The following is a 21,294-nucleotide window of genomic DNA, read 5'->3' as shown; positions in this document are numbered from 1 at the left end:
TAATATTTTCTTTCTGGTAGAAATCTTTAACTCCATTTTTATGAGTTGTTTTTGCAATTGGATAAGCCCTTGAAAAAGGGCTTTTGTTATTATTTGTTATCATAATTCATTTATATTCCAAGAACATTCAGTGGTTTCATATGGGTGGGAACCCATTTTGTTGTATGTGGTATGATCATACAAAGGCTAGAATTTGATTTACTGTGGACCCACGGTAATATATAGTTGCCCTTTCCAAGGTGCAGACCAGAGATTAGAAGGTAAATACTTGCTCATGGCAGAGAATACCTCCAGGAGACATCAGGTCAGCTTTTCACAGCACTAGGAAGGTTGCAGTCTGCCTTGAGTGTACTTCGGTGTGTAACTGGTGCTGGGCAATGACATGAGGCAATTCTGAGCATCTGATGGCTCGCCCACATTGCTTCTGCCCATAACAAAATAGTCATCTGACTTAAATGGGAACACTGGTGTCAAAACTGCAGTAGGCAAGATAGGCAGGAGACAGATTTTTTCCCCGCAAGAAACAGTAAAAAAAGCTTTACTCAAACAAAAATACTGTTACAAGAGTTAGGCCAGGGCATGATGGATAACACTGCTACTGCATTGCTAGGGGAGTTTCTGCTGCCGTGGACAGCTTTAGGAGAGCTTCAGTGGGACACCGACAGTCAGTACATCTGCAGAAGGAGCTCGGGGAGGCTTCAGGGCTGTCACTGAATGGTAAGATTTCTCATCATGTTGTACCCCTTATATGGTTTGGTTTCAGTGTGATCTGCAAACCCTGTTGACCCTTCACCAAAATGAATTCTGCTGGCAAAGAAATGATTTAAAAATAGATACCAGTGCTATTTCTAGTGTCCGTGGGAGTTTTTGTGGGGGCTCTGCAGTGGAAGAACAAAATGGCTGTTGACATTATTCCATTGGGATAAATACATTTTTCTGAAATGAATGTGGTGGTGATGAAAACACCAGACTGAAGTAAGACACATCCCCAGAAAGCAGGTGCAGCCTGGACAACACCTGAAGTTTCCCTGTAACACTCTGCCATGTTCTAACAAAATTTTCCAACCCTGACCTAGTAGAACAGGTTTTTAAGGGAAGAAGAGAGTTTAACCTCCACATCATCTTTGAATTTCTTACCAGGGAGAAGTTAATTAAGGCTCAGTTCAGCCAATATGTTTGAAAGCAGCTCAGGATCCACCAGCTTGTTTGATGGTAGGAGACAATGAGAGATTAGGTTTTTAAAATCAACAAATTGCTGAATTAATTGTGGAGTCCCACAACTGGCAGCTGTGGTGCAGAGAACAGGGCGCTGAGAAGTGCTATGAACATCTACTAGACGTTGTCCTAAAGGCCCGCACATTGCTTGTGTGCTCTCGGACTCTAACTCACCCTTTATCTCAGCTTTTAGGTTCGATCTGCATAAAATTAATCAGCCTAGCGATTGTAAAGTGTCCTGCTTAGAGGCTTATGATTTTGGACTTACCCCATTTGGTAGCTCACAAACTGTCCCTGAATGACCCCCCCAACACTGAGACTGGGGCAACTCCTGGTGAGAGTGACCCGGCAGTCACTTAGCCTCCTCCCAGTGCACCCAGTAGAAGACAGGTTTTTTTTTTTTTCATCTGTGAGGCAGACCTTCAGCAGCAGCTCTCACAGCAGGCTAGCCACTTGTTAGAGGAATATGCGTTAGTCAGCAGAGGACCACCATGGAAAGAAACTGAGCAGCAGGTCACTCTGCTGCTATTTTACTACTGCAACATGACCTACTTTAGGGTCAGGATGGCCACATTTACAAAGATTTTATTGCTTTCTAATGCATAAACACCACTATTTTTAAACACAGTGCTTACAAAAGTCAGTCATGCTCATTCAGCATCTGCCTCTTCCCCAGAATGGCACAGACTCATAGGCAAGAATAGATCTGTCTTGCCAAGCCCTTCTCACCACCCAGTCTGTTTTGGTGGAAACGCTTCCACCATAACCAATGTCAGTAATTTTGCCTGGTGATTCATTTCCTTCATAATTGAAATTGCATGATTAAAACATTTGTGTCTCAAAACATTGCTAGATTGATCTTAATATAAAAAATCTGAAATATTAGCTCACTGGGGGGGCGGGGGGAAACACCTACATAATTTAATTATTAAAATAAAACATAGTTATAAAACATAGTTGTAAAAGGTGCATGCAACCCTTTCAATCTGACCTTATGCTGGTTGCTTATTTGGTGGCTGCAGCACTGCTTTTAGCCACCAAGTATTACAAAGGACTGTGAACAGCTTGGGAACATACGGCTTCAAGTAACCCATCCAAACATAACAGCTGGCAGAATTCAGAGCAGAAACAAACCCATGTAAAGACTTCACACTTGGAAGTGGAGAAGTGTGAAATTAATAGCTGGTCTTCAGCCTGCCTTGGACATCTCAAGGACCTGTTATGTCTGAGCTGTATCTCCCAGAAGTGTACCTCGCAGGGCTTTTTCCTAAGTAAATAAGAGTTAAAGCTTTGGAAAATAGAGGCTTAAACCCTCTTCTGTCTCCTAAGGCATTGGGGTAGTACAAAGAAGCTGTAAATAGAGGTGAAATCTTTCCCCCATATGGCACCAGCTTCATCATTGTTGGATCACATTTTTTGTATCAGCACTTCTGTGTAATATGATCGGTAACAATGTTTAGTGAGCCCTATTTTGGTTAGCCCGATTTGAAACATGCTGAATTGCTCTAGAGTAATGGAGTTAAACACAGGAGACGAGAGGCAGAGGAGTCCAGAGCACTGCCACCAGCTAGCTTCGCCCTCGGAACTTGTTTCATGGGGAAGAAACCAAGTAGTGAGAGTCAGACATTTACCTTCAAGGACACTTCTGTACTCTTTGTTCTAAAAATTGTTATTTTGATGCAAATTCTACCAGCCACTTACCCAGAAAGTGAGCGCAGAAACGATTCAGTTTGTTCTGGTTAAGCACTTGAACAAGGCTGTCCCTGGACTCTTCTCTTTTTTTAACCTCCCATCTCTCCTAAAAGCATTATGTAGGTCTTGATCTCACTACTAAAGAATTTCTGTGTTGAAAGGTTAAGCAGATATTTGTTTGGATTTGTGTTCTTTGAAGAAATAGTGTGTCCACCTCTTCCCTCCTTAAAGGGCACTGGAAAGGCTAATTGCTCAGGCAGGGATCCAATGTCACAACTCCCAGTGATATCAGCCCCGGATTAGGTCTGAATATTGGCCTTGCTCACCTTTGCTGTATTTGCTGATTTAATTGGAGACTAACCATTCTCCTGAGTCAGGGAGAAGCTTCAGGCCTTTGGAAGACTACAAAGAACTTAGTTTTTGCTAGAGGTTTCATGAGGACAGCGCTCAAATGTCATGAGTGTTGCTTTAAGACACAGGCAGCTAGACTCAGGGTCTGCAACTGCAGCTTGAAAAGGGCAGAAGGGGCAGCAGGTCTGATGCTGGACATGTCAAACCCAGCTGCACACTGACACAGGACCCAAACTCGCATGTGGTGAAGAGCCTGGGACCGTGATTAGGAGTGCTCTGAAAACACAACATGCAGGGGTTCCTAGAAGTTTTAATGAGCACTCACCAGCCGTATAAAACTCTTCAGGTAAGTCAAATCATCAGCATCTAGTTTTTGCGTAGCGTCTCTTGTGTTGTTTACCTGAGACGTAGAACTTAATGCTCCTCTCTTCTTCGCCAACCTTGTTTGAAGCCACACAATAATAGATTCCTGAGGCACTGCTGTTTTCCGTAGTTAACGTGCTCACAATCTGCCAAGCAAAGAGAGAAAAATTAAAGGCTTTGAGCATAGTGTAGGCTTAGCAGACAGAATAGTGGGTAAGTATTATGGTAGAAAAACAGTTAACAATGGAGTTTCGAGCAGAGTGAAGCTCACAGACAGAAAAGTGCTTTATTAGCTGTTTGGTCTCTCATCTTATATCACCTCAGCCCAGTTAATTCTCTTCCCTCCTCATTCCTAAACCTTCCCTTCTTTTCTCTCTGTCTCGCCAGTGAAAAACAGGGCCTCTCTTTGACACACTGTCAGGGTCTTTGTGTGACAACATCAGCAAAAAGCTAAAGTGAAGGACCTGGAAGATTCATCTAAGACACTGGAAATGCAGTCCTACATCCATCTATTTTCTTTTCTTCTTTTCAGTTATGGTTTCTGTGGGTAACAGGACGCCCACGTTTGCAGGGGAAGCAGGTCATTCATAGGGATGTGGTATAAAGAATAGCGCAGGACTTTGCTTTGCTTTGCTACAACCCCAGAGAAGAGAGGGAGGGATGTGGCCCCTTTGGGCCACAGCTCACTTACAAATTGTGCTTAGAAGCCTCTTGATTCCATAACCCTTCCTCAGAGCCTTACCAGAACTCGTGCATAGGTAAGGAAGCTCTGGAGAAGCTGCCTGTGCTAAGGCACTTGGCAAATGCAGAAAGAAAGGGCGGATCATGAAGGAGAAGCAAGGAACGCTTGTCCTGAGCTGCATCACACAGAAAAAGGAAGTGGTTCAGTTACTCGTGGGGCTGAACTCAAATGCATCCTTAAGAACTTGTTCCTTGAACACCCTAATCCCCTGCTCCTCCATAGGGCCTTCTTAGTGAGGAGCCAGCTATATGGCACTCCCCTGTCCCTGTCATGATGCAACATCACAGGTTCCTGGAGGGCTATCCATAGGTCATGGCTTTAATTAGTTCAAGTACTTCCTTTGGTCTCCTAGCAAGAAAGCAGAGTCTAACCCACCAAGACAGAGATGTTCGTGCAAGATTACTTTGCTTCCCCTGCAGCCATTCACCTGAGGAACCCTGAGCCCTCACATTTGGAACAAATATCACTTTCTTTGCTATCCTCTCTAAGGACTTTGAGAATCAAAACTTATAACACCCTCTGGCCCTTTGTGCTTATCTCCAGAGAGTGCTTTGAAGTGCACAAAAGCATCTCTGGACTTTCTTTTTAATATCCTAAACTAAACTGACACAAGACTTTCCTTTACTCCTCATAAAGCTGTACCATGAATGTGTCTATAGCTGTGCGGGATGTATTTTCAGAGAGTTATTTAAGATTCTCTGAGCTTTGGCACTTTAAATCCTGTAGGGAAATGAGTTTCAAAGGTTTTGATCCGGTGTGCATTTTACACTCTAATGGGGAACATTTTCAGCAGAATAACGAGTAACTGGAAAAGTATCTACTTTTCATGGGCACCAAACACAGAAATTAACCAAGAATAGGGACAAACCAAATTTAGGGGTGAAAACAGGAGACCAGTAAACCCAGCTCCCTCTGGTGTCCACCAGAGAAAGAGCTGTGGAGTTCTGGTTTATTTCTGATGCGAAACTAGCTCTAACTTGGATACCCACCCAGCGCAGCAATCTGCTCCTCCTCCTTTTTCTATTCCTGTAGCAGTGGGCCTAATGCCACAGGTTATTAACAAACACATGTTCAGAGCGCTACCCCTGACTTTAAGCAGTAGACACTGCCTTGTGAATTACTGCTGAATCAGGACCAAGATCTTTCTTCTCGTGATTACTGGGTCTTAGAATTTTATATTTGGCAATAGAGAAAGCCAGTATAAATGTATGTGCTGAGAACAGAAGGGGATAAATTTGGACGGCTATTTAACAGCTATTAGTCTTGCTAAGTGACAACTCTAGATGGGAAGTTGCGGATAATACTGTAAAAGCTGGTTATAATTGTAAAGGGGAGTGTAATTATCCATCTTGGAACATGTCCAAAGTGTTAGGGGTGACACTGTGATTCTTCTAAAAACCGATGCAATGCGTCAAGCTGGATTTGGTGTCCTAGAGGTAAATGCACACATACACTCGTGAACACACACAGATGCTAATGTCTCTACCTACGTAACTCAAGAAAAGTCTGACATGGTAGTGGGAAAAAAAAGAGCAAACAGCTATACCAAGACCTCATCTTAGCTAATCTCAATTGTGTCTAGATGTGAAGGTGAAAAAGATGTTAAAATGATGGTGGGAAACAATATGGGGACAAATTCTTGGGAAAAATTTACTGAGGAGAGAAAGTAATTTTCTTGTTTGTATGCTTAAAATCACTGTTAGGCACTTGGATACCAGTTTGCTAGCCACCTGAGCACAAGAGATAATGCACTTTACTGTTTTGTCTTAGAACTAGCACCTCCCAGAGTCCTCCAAAATGTGACTTTTAAACCAGCAGCATCCAGCAGAGAAATATGTATTATTTCAGAGCCAGAAATGAAGGATTTTGAGTGATTTTCTTATAATAAGATTAATCTCTTGAAATCATTATGCCTCAGCTTTTCACTCCAGCAGTGTGCTCCCAGATAAATCCCTGGGATGGGGTGTCCAATTATCTTTCCAGCATCTTAAATAAAGTTCTCAGCTGGCAGACTAGCCAAATCCTGGTTTAGTCCTCAACAGAGTGATGCTTTGGAACACTAATGTGCTGTACCAAAAGGCACCTAAATCTTCCTTCCCTCTATGAGACCACACAGTTTTGTCTTTTACCAAAAGGACCCTGAAAGAAACCAGGAAGCCAGCAGTGGTATGTGCTTTTTGACCTATCTGTAGATCAAAGATATCCCACTGAGATCAATCAAGGACATCTCATTGAAAAGTAACATAATATTCACAGTGCTGGTATTTTGGCAGTTGTTCGCCACCTGTTACTATAGGCGGCCCAAGTTGAACAAACTTGAAAATTTGAAATTTGTCTGTACTTGGTCATAGTGGCAGGTAGGGGGAGGGATATTGTTCTTCCAAATGCCAACCCTATACTTTCGGTGCAACCATTTCAAGGAAAGTCTGCAAAAAGGAGTTGAATGAGAAAATGGTTTGAACTCGAGCAGTCTCGAGGAGTAGGAATTTTTTCCCATGTTTGACAGTGAGAACTGTTAGCAGACTTCTCTCTCAGTGGAGTGGCACAATCCCAGCACCTGGGGACCTTTAGTATAGAGTGGAAAAAATTCTGAGGGAATAATCTACTTTGTGTGCTTAGTCCATGCACCTGGCAAAGTATTTTCCATTCCTGGAGTCAGAGCCAGGATAGAAACCTTTGAGACACATCGGCATTTGCCGCTTCTAGACTCATGAAATCACAGAAGGACCTTAACTGCACGGGACCGCTGGTGGCCTCCTGTCTGACAGAGCACAGCACTTTCTGCTAAGCCTAAATAATGATGCTGATGTGAAACCTACAATTGCCTTGGGACATGGTATGTCGTCAGTGAAATTGCTATTCCTGAACTATTCACAGCCTGGGAGTTAGCACTTTCAGTTTACCTTCCACTCCTCTAGTCAAAAGCGGTTCAGACTAAATGACACGTTGACCCTTGCCAAAATACTCCGGCCACAAGTGGTAGCACAGACTATGTGGCTGTTCAGTCCTTAGCTTCTGTGCAGACTACGCTGGAACCAATGGTAATTAATAACAAATTATTGGCATGTGATGTCTAGACATCTTCCTAGTGGGAGCTGGACTGAGATGCTGTGAGTTCACTGCATACCAAACTCCAGCCACCCTCCCGACCAGATTCGATTGCCTGTGTTGAATTTGGAAGTAAAGGGCTCCATTTCCTACTACTTAACCTAAAGGCCACCCAATACCCTGAGCCCAAAGAAGGGATTATTAGCTAATAAATAATTACTATAAAAGAATAAATGAAGTTTAAAACTCAGTAAGAAAAGAAATAAAATGACTGATCTCTGAAGAACAGCTATGACAAGTAAATAGACATTGCTGCTGGGAAAACTCATAATGGAATAGTTCAATAAAGTCCATATGTCTTGCACTGTAATGTTCCCGAACTGATAAAACCAAGCTATTTTAGAAGCAGCCAAATAACATTCCACAGCCATATACCATGAGTGTTTTAAGACATCTTGTAGTAAGGACAGAGCAGCAAGACCTTTTTTTAAGCTGGAGCCAGCATGAATTAATATATCTTGTTACTCCTTGCTTTCTCTTTCCTTTGTCTAAGCCCTCCCTCCAACAGCTTTAGTTAACGATTCTTCTCTCTTTCACTTCGTTAGCTGTATGTGGGCGAGGATGAGGACTAGAAACGTGGGTGGAAAACTTCTCAGCTGTCTAACTCTGGCAGAGCTGGGATGGAGGTGGCTAGAGGAAGATGAAATTATAGGAACTTCACCAGAGACCCTGCAAAGAAAATACTCAACTACCTCCCAATCCATCTACTTGAATGGCACAGAATAACACTTATTTTTATAGCCTGACAATTCTGATCCATGATCTTATTTCATTCATTCAAAACATGCTAAAGGATGGACTGAGGACAAGTGATAACAGAAGTCTGTGAATTCACTGAGAGCTTCTAGGGTTTGCTCTCATCTCTGGCAGTGGGTGTTTCTCTCCCTGGAAAATGCGAACAGTCCTTGCCTTCCTCACAGAGTATGGCGGAGGTGATGTAGTGCTGCGTGATCCGGAGAGGTGCCGGATGGGGCAGGAAATGGGGGAAGACCAGAGGTTTGAGGTGCCTCTGGAGGAACTGGGACACATTTCTAGTACGGAGGGACTGATTGCTCTCCGACACTAGGTCTGGTGGGTAGGTGCTGGCTAGTCACGAGCAATTACCATCCCCATGCTTCTTGCTCGCACCCACTGATTGCAGCTAATGAATTCAAGAGAGCAGGGAAGACAGAGGGCCATTTCTTATGTCCCTGCTGCTAGCCAGGCTCTCTCAAGAAGACTTGCCAAGGACAACGGAGTAGTCCATGTGCTCCTGTGCTTGACTAGTGCCTGAAACATCTGGGCTAGTCTCCAAAGGGAATTGACGCTTTGTTCCAAAACCCAGTTGTGTGCCTGGGTTCCCAGTTCACCTTCCCCTGCCAGCGACTAATGTGACAAGGCTTGTGGGAGCTCATTGAGACGGGCACACACACAGGATGATGGATTTAAATAGCCCGACTGAGCTGCTCACATACTTTTCACCAAATGCATCCCACTGCTCTAATGTAGTCTTTTTGTTCCTTCAAGAGGTTTAAACCTGGCATTTTTGGGTCAGTTTTCTTGAATGGTTATGAATTTCACCAGCAAAAGAGATATATGAGTTCCACTGCAGAAACTGCCACGTGGCCAGGCCACTCTCTCGTATATACATGAAAGGGAGAAAGGAGATGAAAAGAAACCCCAACGAGGACTCAGTTATGTATGGATCTTGCTGTTCCTTTCTGCTGTGCCCTGTTCTCCCAAGCTCAGACCAGTATGTTCAGTTCACTAACTGGAAAGTAAATAAAATAGCAACCTAGCTCCTTGCAACTTGAAGAGGAAATTCAGGCAATTTGTGCAATCGAGGGTGTTTCACCTGGTGTTAAAAAGCAGTCTTCAGAGATAGCTACACAGTAGTCTAAATCATGAAGTGAAAAGTTCAATATTGACTCAAAACCGCCAGGAAAATTAAACTAGCACGATGCAATTGCCTCAACCACTGTTTGACCAAAACTTCAGTGAAGTACATCATAACATTAACAATAACCACATGCTTTTCTATAGGAATGAGACTCAGCCTTTAGAAGAGAGGAGGGGATGAAATTCACCTCTGTCTGTGGAATAATATTGGAATAATCATTATGATGAAGATGGCAAGACACCTCAATTTTACATGCTACTTATGTCAAATAGATGTCTAAAGATCTTAGCAGTCTGCTGAAAAAATCCTTGCTTGCTGCCCTGCAAGCTACCTTTTGAGCAAGATACTGCATCTGGTAATTTCTGGGGTTTGTTCCCATATTCTTAGCAGCTCTAGAAAGTGAATGCAGTTTTTCATCTGTTGCTGAACCAGCATGTATTGTCACAGTTCTTCAAGGGTGAACTCTAGGGATGCTGAGAAATCTTAGAGACAAGGTAAATTCTACCTTCTGCTTGGAGACTCCAGCTATCATTGGACAGGCTCAATTCACACAGGAAAAATAACCAATCTCCGCTAATCCCGGCTTCATAACACAGTCAATAAAAGCCACACTCGGTCAGACTCCAACATCTTTATTATTTCATCTGGCTAGTCAATGCAGATGAATTACTTGCTAGGACATGGTGGGAATGGATTGGGCTGTTTCCTGTCTATTCCATTTCTGGTGGGAATAATGACTGATAAAACACAAGGAAAAGCTTGAAGACTCTGAGTTTTCATCAGTGTCTTCTTTTGAATTATATTCTATTATCTAAAGACGCCACATAACACAGATAGCCTTGGACTTTAGGAGGGGGGAAGGAGAGGAATTGTCTGCTAATGTAAGCAGGGAGACAAAGTGCTGAAACCTGAGATTCATAAAATCTACTTTTATTAATTTGAATAAATCTTAATCAGGACATAAAAATCATTAGGAAACGCCTCAGCATGCATTTTCAACCAGTGGATCAGCAGGAGATTAAAATAATGAATATACTATAAACTGTAAAATTATGTGGCTTGTAAAAAAGTATTTTTATGAAACTTTAATACCAAAATATGTAAAAGCTTAACTTAAAGGGTTGTAGGCTGAGCTTTTGAATATGTCTAAAAAATGAACACTTCAGGGTGCCTGGAGTCTATAGGCAGAGCAGAGATGTCTGTGCAGGACAGAGCAGAGGTGGCTGTGCAGGGCACAGTGACGGGGCAGCCTCAGAGTCGTTTCTGGTACTAATGTGTGAGCAGCAGCAAAGCTCTTAGGGAGCAAGAGGAGTCCTGAGGGCTGCGCGGGGGCCTTGTACTGAGGTTCCCTCATGGTCCTCATTTCCACTAAGCAGTTGCACCCCCCTTCTCCTAGCCCTCTAGTGCCCACCACGTCTTACAGGCAGGAAACTCAGGCACATGGTGGTGTCCGGACTGACCTGTGGGTAGGTGCTGGGGAGTTCTCTGTGGGAGTGGAGCACTATTTCTCCTCTGACTGCTGTACCTGGAGATCACTGCACCTTTTCTTTCTAGGGGAATTAAGTGATAGGGGAAAGCTGGGAAGTCCAGTCCCTAATCCTGCATCAACATAGACTGAGGATGAGTTTGGACTGCCCCGCTGCATCCCGGAGCTCTGTGGCGCTCCTGAACCACCACATTCAGAGGCTGCAGCCAGATCCCTTCCTAAGCCCACTAGCAGGCTAAAATTTCACCCAGTTACATATTTGCCTCAGCAAAACTCTTAAAAGAAGAAATGGGAGTGGTGTACATATGCATAAAACAAAGAAAAAGGGTTACAATGTTATGTTGTTGAGGTGCATCATTATCCTATATGTGGGACAATTCAGCAATTAACAGGTATTTTTTGTCACAGCAATTGTGAAACCCTTCACTTTTGTATGGGGGACTAACATAACTTTAAGACCGATTATCAGGTGTAAACTAAGGTCTTGGACGCCAGATTGTATATTTAGACAGACTGTCTACAATGGAGAGAAACAGTAGCCATGAGAGCTGCAAAAATCTTGTCAGTCCATGCAGCAACTGAAAATCCTTAGAAAAGGAAGAAACTTGTAAGTACATGTCACCAACCCCAGTTTTTTACAAGTAATTAGCACCTTGTAGGTAGTTGCTTTTACCCAAGCTCTAAAATTATTAGAGAATACATTAAAAGCAGAGCTTAAGGGGCACTATGCCATCTAAATAAACCCAATTTATAAATATCTTCCAGCAAGGGGAAAACTCAGGAATGAGATGTGAACACTGATTTTCTCCTTCCCAGCCCAACCTCCATGTTTTCGGAGCTCTGCTTTAGATTATGTTTAGAGCTGGAAAGTCTCCATGAGAAAGAGCAGATGGCTAAGGCAGCAATCCTGCCAGATGCTGATTTAGTCTGGACCCTATCCAGAAGGGCACTTTAGCTTCGTGCTTAACTTTAAGCATGGGAGTAGCCCAAGAATCATCGTATGCTTAAAGGTGTGCCATGATACAAACTGCAGCATTCAGCACCTTGCAGGATTAGGCACTAAACTATCTGGAGCATCCACCTCAAAACTTGTAGCAGTAAAACCACTCCTAAAGCCACAAACCTCTACAAGTCCAAGAGGGGCAAAACAACTGCCTGAGCCAGACCACAGCATCTTCTCCAAGGCAGAGCCAGAAGTCTGGGAATCTACCGCAGAACAGCTGCAGCAGTTTCTCAAGGATTAGCATGGATGCGTGTAAACAGTATCAGTCAGTACCACCACAGGTACCTGGGAGGCATTTAACAGATAATTCATGGCTGGGATCTTTGCAGTTCACTCAGGAAGCAGCTCCCAGTGCTGTTTGGAAGTGGAAGCAGGCAGGGAAGTGTAGAAGGAAGGAGGTCTTCACATCTTCATTGTCGTGCTAACAAGGTTGGCAACCCAAATGGGTAAAGAAATGTTGACAACTCCAGCTGAAACAGGCAGGTACTGCAGGCACGTACACATGGAAAATCAGGCCAGCTATCTCTGGCCACCGTAGGCCTCTTAAATTACAGAGTTGTTTAACCTGGCAAGGTTGGCCAGTACGAAGTGCTCTCTAAGTATTAAGCATTTTAATGAACTCAGAGTCCTTATCAGTTGTGAGCGCTTCACAGGACCCCTCTTGCACTGAACCAGAATTACACTTTCTCAAGGCTGAGTGAGACAGAGAGGTTTTTGACCCACGAGTCTTTGGAGAGTTTTAAACAGGCTATGTGACATCATTGCCAGGATCCCGGCTTTTATAAACAGCAGCGATCTGAAAATGATCCCAGGGCTGTGGAATTTAAAGCATGCTAACAACCCAGAGCAGCTTGGGAACTGCCTGGAGAGAGCTCCGTGTGAGCACAACATCCCCTCCATAAAGCCCACTGCTATTCCATGACATCATTGCTCAGATTTTCATCAGACACATACCTTTGTTTTATTGCCCTGCTTCCTGGTTATGTTTTCAATGCTTCTGATCTTGTTGCCTATGACCGTGTTCTCCTGAACCACCATTTTTGGCCCACTGGGGTTGCACCTGGAGGTAGAAAAGCAAAGGTGTTCAAAAACCCAACTCACTGCAGATAACCCAGAGAGGCATTATTGAAGAGAGAGAATGTCATTCTTAGATAGTAGCCTTAGGTCTTAAAAGCTCCTAAAAGCTATTGCTCCTGGAGATTGTTACCTCTTGATGAAACTACTGTATTTCTTCATTGCAACATTTCAAAATTATTTGTGAAGCACCTTGACAGAGGTAGACAAAGATCAGTATATGACCAGCAAGGAAACCCCCCAACTTTCTGAAGACTGAAAATAGAAAATACTGGACAGCCAACTAAATCATGTGAGTTTAATCTGGCTAATATGAGTTATACTCCAACTCAATGTAGTTTTGGCTTTTCCAGTGCTCTTTTAGCACTTGCAGTACATTTCAAAATTCAAAATACGAGTCATTCCAAACTGGGGAGGTGGATGTTGCTGAGCGTGTCTGCCTATCTGCTCAGCTTTCCAATATGAAGTGCAGGCTGAGGGATTAGAATGGATAAATACTGGGATAATGGTAGTGGAAGGCTCTTTAATATTACCTATTCCCCAGAAGACAGCCATATCTTAGTCAGTTATCAATCTTTACTTTTGAATTATGGGCAAAGAGCAGTGTATGTAGCAGAAACGTCTATCTGCACATCCAAGGCAAATGGCTTTTCTATCTTCTTTAACTGCAACGCTTGGAATAAATGAGCAGAGACACTGGCCTTCTCATGCTTAGGAGCACAAAGGCTTCAGCGAGGCTGGAGCTGCAGGCATCCTGGCTGAGGGCGCTGCCAGCTGTGCAACTCAAGGAAGCCTTTCATTTTAACGCTGCCAGTTCAGCCCCAGCCCAGTATGGCTAGGTGTTAGAAACTGGGACTCCATTAAGGCAAGTTAGTGAAGTCAGTTCAGTTCCCCAGCTGGCTGCAATTGCACCTTGCACAAGTCATCACAGTGCACAACAGGGAAGTGTCCTTATTGCCTGTTGTGCCTCAGCAGAGGCACCGCGCTCCCCACGGCTGGTCCCAATGGCCTCCAAGCCCACTGTACCAGATTAGGGTTATAGGAGCTAAAATTAATATGGACTGCTATAGGTGATGACCCAAGGGCTGATTCTGCAGAAAACTGATCGTAATCGAGGCATGCCTTTACCAAATCTGCACAAGCTGCATGGGTAACACCCTGGGTCAAGGGAGGGTTTATAGCTCTCAAAAGAGCCTAATTAGAAGATGTCTTGAGTGACTTCCTGCAAGGCACAATTCTGTCTTGAGGATGAAGGGAAAAAAATTCAAAGGAAGCAAATCACATCACAGCTATAAGGAACAATGGCAGCATTCGGGGATTCAAAGTGCACTAGTGAGGAGGGGGGAGAGAAAGAGAGAGAGAGAGGAAGTGAGACAACAGAAGGAAATAGGGTCTGTGTCATTTCCCACAGGAATCCTCCTCCAGCTTCTGCTGGAAAAAGATAAGGCTGCCCCGGAGGCCAGAAGAGGTAGACGCCACTCTGCAATTGTATTTAAATTGATAAGATCAGAGAGTCAGAGCTGGAACAAGGGTTATATGAGGTCTTTTGCCACCAGGTCACTGGTTCGAATCTGGCTCGATTTGGCATTCATGACCAATTCTCTCTCCCTAGACAGAAAGGTCTGGAAAAGTTTTCAAGTCATCTCTGTGGCTTTCCTACAGAATGCATAACCTATTTCCTTATGGTGTTTGCATTCTGCTCTTGTGGACGCCTCAGAAGAGGCAGGTTATGTGCCTTCTGCCAACCTGCAATGCCAACAGCCCTACCTAAGACTACAAATCTCTGATGTTTTATTCCCGCAGAAGCAATGTAACTACCTAAATGAGATAATGGGCTACGTCCCTTGTGGAGGGACACAAGGTGACTTTTTAGACCCACCTGGGACTAGCTCACCTAACATCACTGCAACTGCTGCAGCAGAGAACCTGAGAAAGGAGCTTCGTTCTCTCTCGTTTTTCCCTGACTCATGGCTTGCCATTCACAGTGTTTGGAAAAGCATTGAAATCGTGAGAAAGTAAGGAGCCATCCAGCAATTTTCTCTTGCTCCCTAGACCTGCCTTCATTTTTTATGGATGGAAAACCTGACTTCATCCCTCTCACTGCAGAGAAGAGTTGAAGTGCAGTCAGAATTGTTATACATGGCTCCTGTATGTCCCTGGGGCTACTGGGGGAAGCGTTCAGACCTCAGCCGTGACCTCTTTCTATAGATTACTCAGCTCATATAACAGCAGGAGCAAAGTAAATATCTACTTGTATAAGGTAAATCTCAAAAGGCATTTTGTATTTTAACTTCTCTCATTCCTCTCTGGCAGTTTTGACCCAGTGACTTGCTCCTGTGTCTTCACAGCTCAGGCTACCTCCAGACTTCAGCAAAGGAGGGCACTCAGTAAGGTGTGAAGGCTTGGGTACCTCTTCCAGCTTCTGCAACACAGATGCTGCCGCAGAAGCCCATGCTCAGCATGCACTAGTGAAGGCAGCCCTTATGCAGTGGCATAAATTCCATATGCCAACCAAATGGAGACAAGCCTTTAGCAGGTCTGTCTGACAATAGGTCTTACAGGGGGAAAAAGTGTGTTACCTCTACACAGAAAACACCTATCTGTTTTTCCTCTGTCAGCCATGTAGGCTGCATCCAAGAGGTATGAGAAAAGATCTTGGTAAGTCAGAGGGGCATTGCTGGTCAAGGTAAAGAAAATTCAAGTCTGATGTTTAGTCACTTCAGACTTACTTGACACACACATTCCTGATAACATAGAAGGTGCTTATAACTCCGAGAAGATCATAGACAATTATGTGTCTGCAGGGTTCATGACCCTTGAGATCTGAAGTGGGGAATCACTGCTTGTGATTTTTAACTAAGATAAATAAGAGATACTGGAAAGAAAAACTGACTTGAAACTGCCAAACCATTTTGCAACCTGTTCACCTGTAGGAATGCCCACTTACAGCACGTCTGTGAGGTTGCAGGGCTGCCACTTCCACGTGATCTTTGGGTCAGGATTCCCAGTTACAGTGCACTGGATTTTGTGCTGGCTTCTTAATTCCACCTGCTCAATCTTACCAAAATCAGTTTCCTTTTCATAGATTTTGGGTCTCTCTAAAGAAAAAGAAAACAACAACAACAAAAAGCAAATGAGCAAATTTACATCCATGGTCTTGGCCCTGGTCCTGTTTCTGTCAAAGCGTTTGAGACTTTTTGCTGTGAACACTAAGTGATGATTTAGTGAGGCTGCTGAACTCGTGGGGAAATTACCAGCAGTACTGAAAGTATACATTTGCAGGAACATGGGTATTAGTTGTGGTGTTTCAGAAAATACACTAAAATGCTACCACATTCATCCTAATTGCTTTCAAATGTTGCCGTGGGCCTGCTGTACTTCTGGCAGATTTATACCATGAAATGTCTATTGGTCAGGGACTGCCGGATCAGGCTGTTAGTCTATGCACTGTGGCCAAAATCGCATTTGACTTCTGATGTCACCTCCTGAGAGGAACCTTATCAAACAGCTGCTGTTCTGCAAGATTGTTACGATTGTGCAGGTTCTCTCCAAGGTTTTGGAAAAGAAGTCTATTTGATCTGAAACCTTTGCTTTCCTTTTCTGTTTATGTGTAACATGCACTGCACGAAGGGGCGAAGCAAGCAAGGAAGAAGTGGCAGGGAGAAAACACTTGCAGAGTGGCGCCAAGAAATTCTCACCAACAGCAAAACCATTAAGAATGTCACTGAATTATTCACATCTGGAGGGGTTGCAAGATCACACCCTTGGACTGGAAATCTCTCAAGAACAAACTTTTGTGTGACACTCTCAGGGCTGCTTGTTGCCAGCAGGAAAGAAATGCTTTGTCCCATCTACTTCCAGCTCCCACGGGAACATGCAAAAATGAGAAATAATGCTAAAAAATCCCCAAAGTGAACTGAACTTTTCCTAACCTCAGAGAGGGTGGGTTTGAGTTTGGGGTGAAAACACAGGCTCTTCCCTTATGTAGACAGCTCTGCCCATCCCTAGCCATATCTCTTTGTCTACTTCTCATAACAGGAAATCAAACAGATTTATTGGTCGGGGTCCCTCTGTGGAACACCTCTGTGCAGCCAAGTGTGGCTGCTTTACACTGAGGGCTTTTGACAAGTTGGGAAGTGAATGTAGATTAGATTTCTATTTTTCGGGTTAACTTATTTTTTCTGCTGTCAAGGAGGCCCCAGATATGTAAATATGAGCTACTGCCCACCTCATCAATCTTGAGCCCTTTCCCTCTTTTTTTTAATAGCTTTTTTTCCCTTCCAGCCCTCTACTCTTACAAAAGGACTGACCAGACTGAGCCGTGTCTTGGTGAGCCCTTGCTTTCCATTTCTCATGGCTGCCATGTCAGACTCTGAAAGATCTTCTGACCTCATCATTGCCTGAAAGTACATGAGCATTTCCTTCTCCATCATGTGAAATGAGGTTTGACTGTAGTTGGTTCAACTATAGCTCCCATGCTATTGTAAAGAATCAGCTGCTTTAAATAACCTTCATTAGGTCCTGATTGATGTTTCACTTGAAAAACCCAAATAACAGTCCTTGTTTGGTTTTACTCTTTGTTCCCTTTTGCTTTTTTGGTCCCCTTTGGTTGAGTCTTCTTTCCCTGTCTGCCTGCAGATGATGTTCTACCAGGCTCCAAAAGTCCACTCCTCACTCCATTTCCCTTCAGACAGGGAGAGCGTTTGCCTTTTTGTGAAGGAGAAGATGGAGAAGGGAGCAGACGGGAGAGTACTTCAGACTCTGGTTAGGGTCTGTCAGACTCAGGTCCTCACCTGTAGCATGGACACAGGGTTTCCTGCACCACATCGCTCTGGGTGATGCAATGTGCTGCTGATCAAATGCTTTGAGATTTGTGAACAAGTCACAGGACAAATTATTGGGACTAATGTTGAATTTCCTTGTACCTGGCATCTCATTTCCCATCAGTACATTATTTCTGATCATAAAAAATAATTTTATAAAACTCCTCAGAGAGAGAAGCACGTTTTTCATTATCTCAGACATTTTTCTTTTCAGTCTCAAATCCTGTGTGCAGCATGTCTGGACTGACCTCAAAAGTGTTATTTTCCACTTGGAGAAAAAGTCTCGTAAGTTCAGTGTGAAAGGTCACTCAAGTGTTATGTGAAAGGCTATTCAAGTGTTATGTTTTCTGGGCTGTAAGAGCAAAGCTTTACACACTTTGGGGGGAGACAGTATGTTTGTGTGGTTTTTTTGTGTGAAAGAGTATGGGGGGACAAGGTTTGATTACAATCTTTTAATATTAGGAGATTTTTCTATACTCTGGTGAAATGATGAACATGTTGATTGTCGTTTGAATAATCCTTCTAAAAAAGAAATAATAATTTTAACTTGATCTAACTCAAATAAGAATATACATAAGTGATGAATGAATTCTTAATTCCACAATTACTTTACTGCATGGAACTGTTAAATACTACTTGAGACCTAAAATGAGCCAAAATGATTCATCAATTGAAATAATTATTATTTATGAGGCTTAAGCAATTATTTCCTTAAAATTTGAGGGGCTGGCTGAAAATGCCTCCCCATCATTTCTTTCACAGTGCCTTATAACGTAGTTAGTGTGGGGTCATAGCTAATTATGGCCATGACACTCAGAAATTGAAGTAATTTTATAAGCGTCTCTTTTCCCTGCAAAGGTTGTAAAGGTGCTAAGTGTCATTCTGGAAATGACTGTGTGGGGACGAGGCCCTTCCACAATTTGATTGCTGCTGGGTCACATCCTATTTACAGATGTTGCCTCTATCAGTGATGGAAACAAGTTAACTGGGTTCTGTGGTGGGTACTGGCCTTTGACATTTGCTCAGGCTATAGCTAGCTGGCTCAGTGGGCTGGCATCCTGCGAAAAGGCTCTCCGCATTAGCATGGTGAGGAGTTTTTAGCCTAAAGCCAGTGTTTATCTAAGGTACACCTAGAAGAGTATTTCTCAGATAACTCTCTCCCTCCTCCAAACACTGCTTTGCTTTCTCTTTCATGTTTGCTTACTAAGCAGCACGGTGGATTATGCGCAAACTCCTCGTTTATCTTCACTCCTGCTTAGGTGTGGGGGAAGGCTTGGGGTGCAAATCCATGTGTAAGCACTGCCAAAATCCAAGTACATTTCTGGTTGCTCCTTAAATTAAACATCTACACTGTGAATTTCATCAATGCACACACATTTTTATATGTATTGCTGTTTTTTAAACATGCAATTAAAAAAAAAAAAAAGCTGTTGGGAATGGGGAGCTTTTGCAGGTGTTGGGCTACTGGCAGTACAGAAGTTGAGCAAACAAGCAAGCTGCCTCTGCACAGACCCTGCAGTGCACCTTGCCTCCTCCAGCAAGTGCAGCACAGAGTCCTCCTTTCTCCTTGAAACTCTGCAACAGCACCCTATGCTACCCTCACTGAACACCTTCCTATGGAGCCTTGCCCCCCAGCCAGCAGTCCTGCCTACCCCACCGTAGTGCTGGACTGCTAGAGCAGATCTTTAAATGCACTTCATTCCTGACCAGAAGTATCCTTCGCTATCCCGCTTCTTCCTTCCCACTACCCTCCCGCCCCAGATCTACCTGCTTACGTTCAGCCTCTGCCTCCCATCCCTTGGCCATTGCCCTCCCCAGGCTGAGTTTCCTCAAGCAGAAGCCAAACAAACCTTAAAAGCTTTCTCGTCTCTGGCTGCATGTGGAACACGCAGTGTTCAGATGGCTTTAAATGTATTGAAATAAATGGGTTTTCGTCCTCTCTGGCTTGAAGTGTGATTGTATCCCCAACTCGCTTTGCAGAGGTGCAATTGCTGGTGTGAGAGCTGACCTGAATAACTAAAGACTTTGCTGTTGCTGCACTGTGAAATGCAATCAAAAAGCAGTTCTGCTTACTGTAAGTTTCAAATTGATCAGCATTATGTAAATCTCACCTTACTTACTAGTGTTATCTTTAGTTTGTGGCATTAGGAGCAAATGATACGTACAAGTATTAGGACATTAACCCTCTGGTGTTATACCTTCTGCAAGGGACAATTCTAGCTGTAAATTCATTGCAGATGTTATTACGGGGTTGCACACTTGTCAGCCAAAGGAGCATCCAAATATAAAGGGCAGCAGATAGAAATTTTCTGTTCTGATTTCAGCTGATACAGAGTTATTTTTTATTCTCAGTAGCTGGTACAATGCTGTGTCTTGGATTTAGTATGAGAATAATGTTGATAACACACCGATGTCTTTAGTTGTTGCTAAAGTAAATTTTATACTAAATCAAGGGCTTTTCAGTTTCTCAGGCTCTTCCAGCCAGAAGGCTGGAGGGACACAAGAAACTGGGAAGGGACAGAGCCAGGACAGCTGACCCAAACTAGGCATGGGATATTCCATACCATAGAACACCACATAAACCAGGGGGAGCTGGCCAGGGCCGATCACTGAGCGGGGACTGGCTGGGCATTGGTCAGCGGGTGGTGAACAGCTGTATTGTGCATCGCTTGTTGGGTTTTTTTCCATTCCCTGTGGATTTTATTCCTCTCCCCTTCTCTCTCCTTTTCATTACTATCATTATTATTTTTATTTCTATTATTAAATTGTTCTTATCTCAACCCTAGAGTTTTACGATTTTCCTGACTCTCATCCCCATCCCACTGGTGGAGGCGGAGTGAGCAAGTGGCTGCCTGGTACTTAGCTGCTAGCTGGGGTTAAACCACTACAGTTTCCCTGCCTTTTTCAGAGAAACTTTGCTTCGCTTTCAGTGACCTCTACCTGAACTGCTGTTTATGTACCTTCCCCACTACCATTTAAACTGGGTTTCAAAAAATCTTTTCACATTAAGCACATCATTAAAATAACAGAGTGGTCCAGTAAAGCATTTCCTCAATCTTATGTACTTTGCTGGACATGGGGCTTCATTAGAACTATTGATAGAGCGGCAACTTGTTTTTTATTTATCCATTCTGTTTCCAAAAATAATTTGCACTTTAGAGTCTTTCATCTGATGTTTGTGCAGTTCTTAATGGAAATGTAAGATCTGCAAGTTGAGCTGGGTGAATATTCCGCAGCTTGAGCTAGATGATTACTCTCTAAGGTACATAGGAAACTCATTAATGCAAGTTTGGACTAGTCAAACAGTATGGGAAAAAGAGGATGACTTTTGCCCCAAAGTAAAACCAGTTTGTCTGTGTTTGGCTTACAAGTGATCTCTGTGATTTGGGGTGGGGGGTGTGGGGGTGTCTTCTTCTTTTTTTGTTAAAAGAAAGGAAAAAATGAGTTAAATGACCTGAAAACAAAACTTTTGTTTCAAGCTGAACAGAACATTGTGTTTGACCCTAGCTGATTTTGTCTGGGTGGTTTTCTTTGTTTCGTTGTGTTTGCTTTTTTGTT

General features: G+C 43.3%; 1 protein-coding gene across 2 annotated transcripts in view; it reads right to left on the bottom strand.

Moving 5' to 3' along the window:
• Positions 1-21,294, bottom strand: part of LOC119157537 (vascular endothelial growth factor receptor kdr-like) — a 142,008-nt gene that overhangs the window by 47,421 nt on the left and 73,293 nt on the right. For both annotated transcript variants that reach the window (XM_037408549.1, XM_037408550.1), the window contains exons 10-12: positions 15,861-16,011; positions 12,794-12,899; positions 3,659-3,767 (exon numbers count right to left, since the gene is read on the bottom strand). In XM_037408549.1, coding sequence (XP_037264446.1) covers positions 3,659-3,767; positions 12,794-12,899; positions 15,861-16,011 — 366 coding nt within the window. The remainder of the gene's footprint in view (positions 1-3,658; positions 3,768-12,793; positions 12,900-15,860; positions 16,012-21,294) is intronic.

Source organism: Falco rusticolus, chromosome 14 (genome assembly GCF_015220075.1).
Source record: "Falco rusticolus isolate bFalRus1 chromosome 14, bFalRus1.pri, whole genome shotgun sequence".
NCBI lineage: Eukaryota > Metazoa > Chordata > Aves > Falconiformes > Falconidae > Falco > Falco rusticolus.
This window is presented reverse-complemented; position numbering and strand designations above follow the sequence as displayed.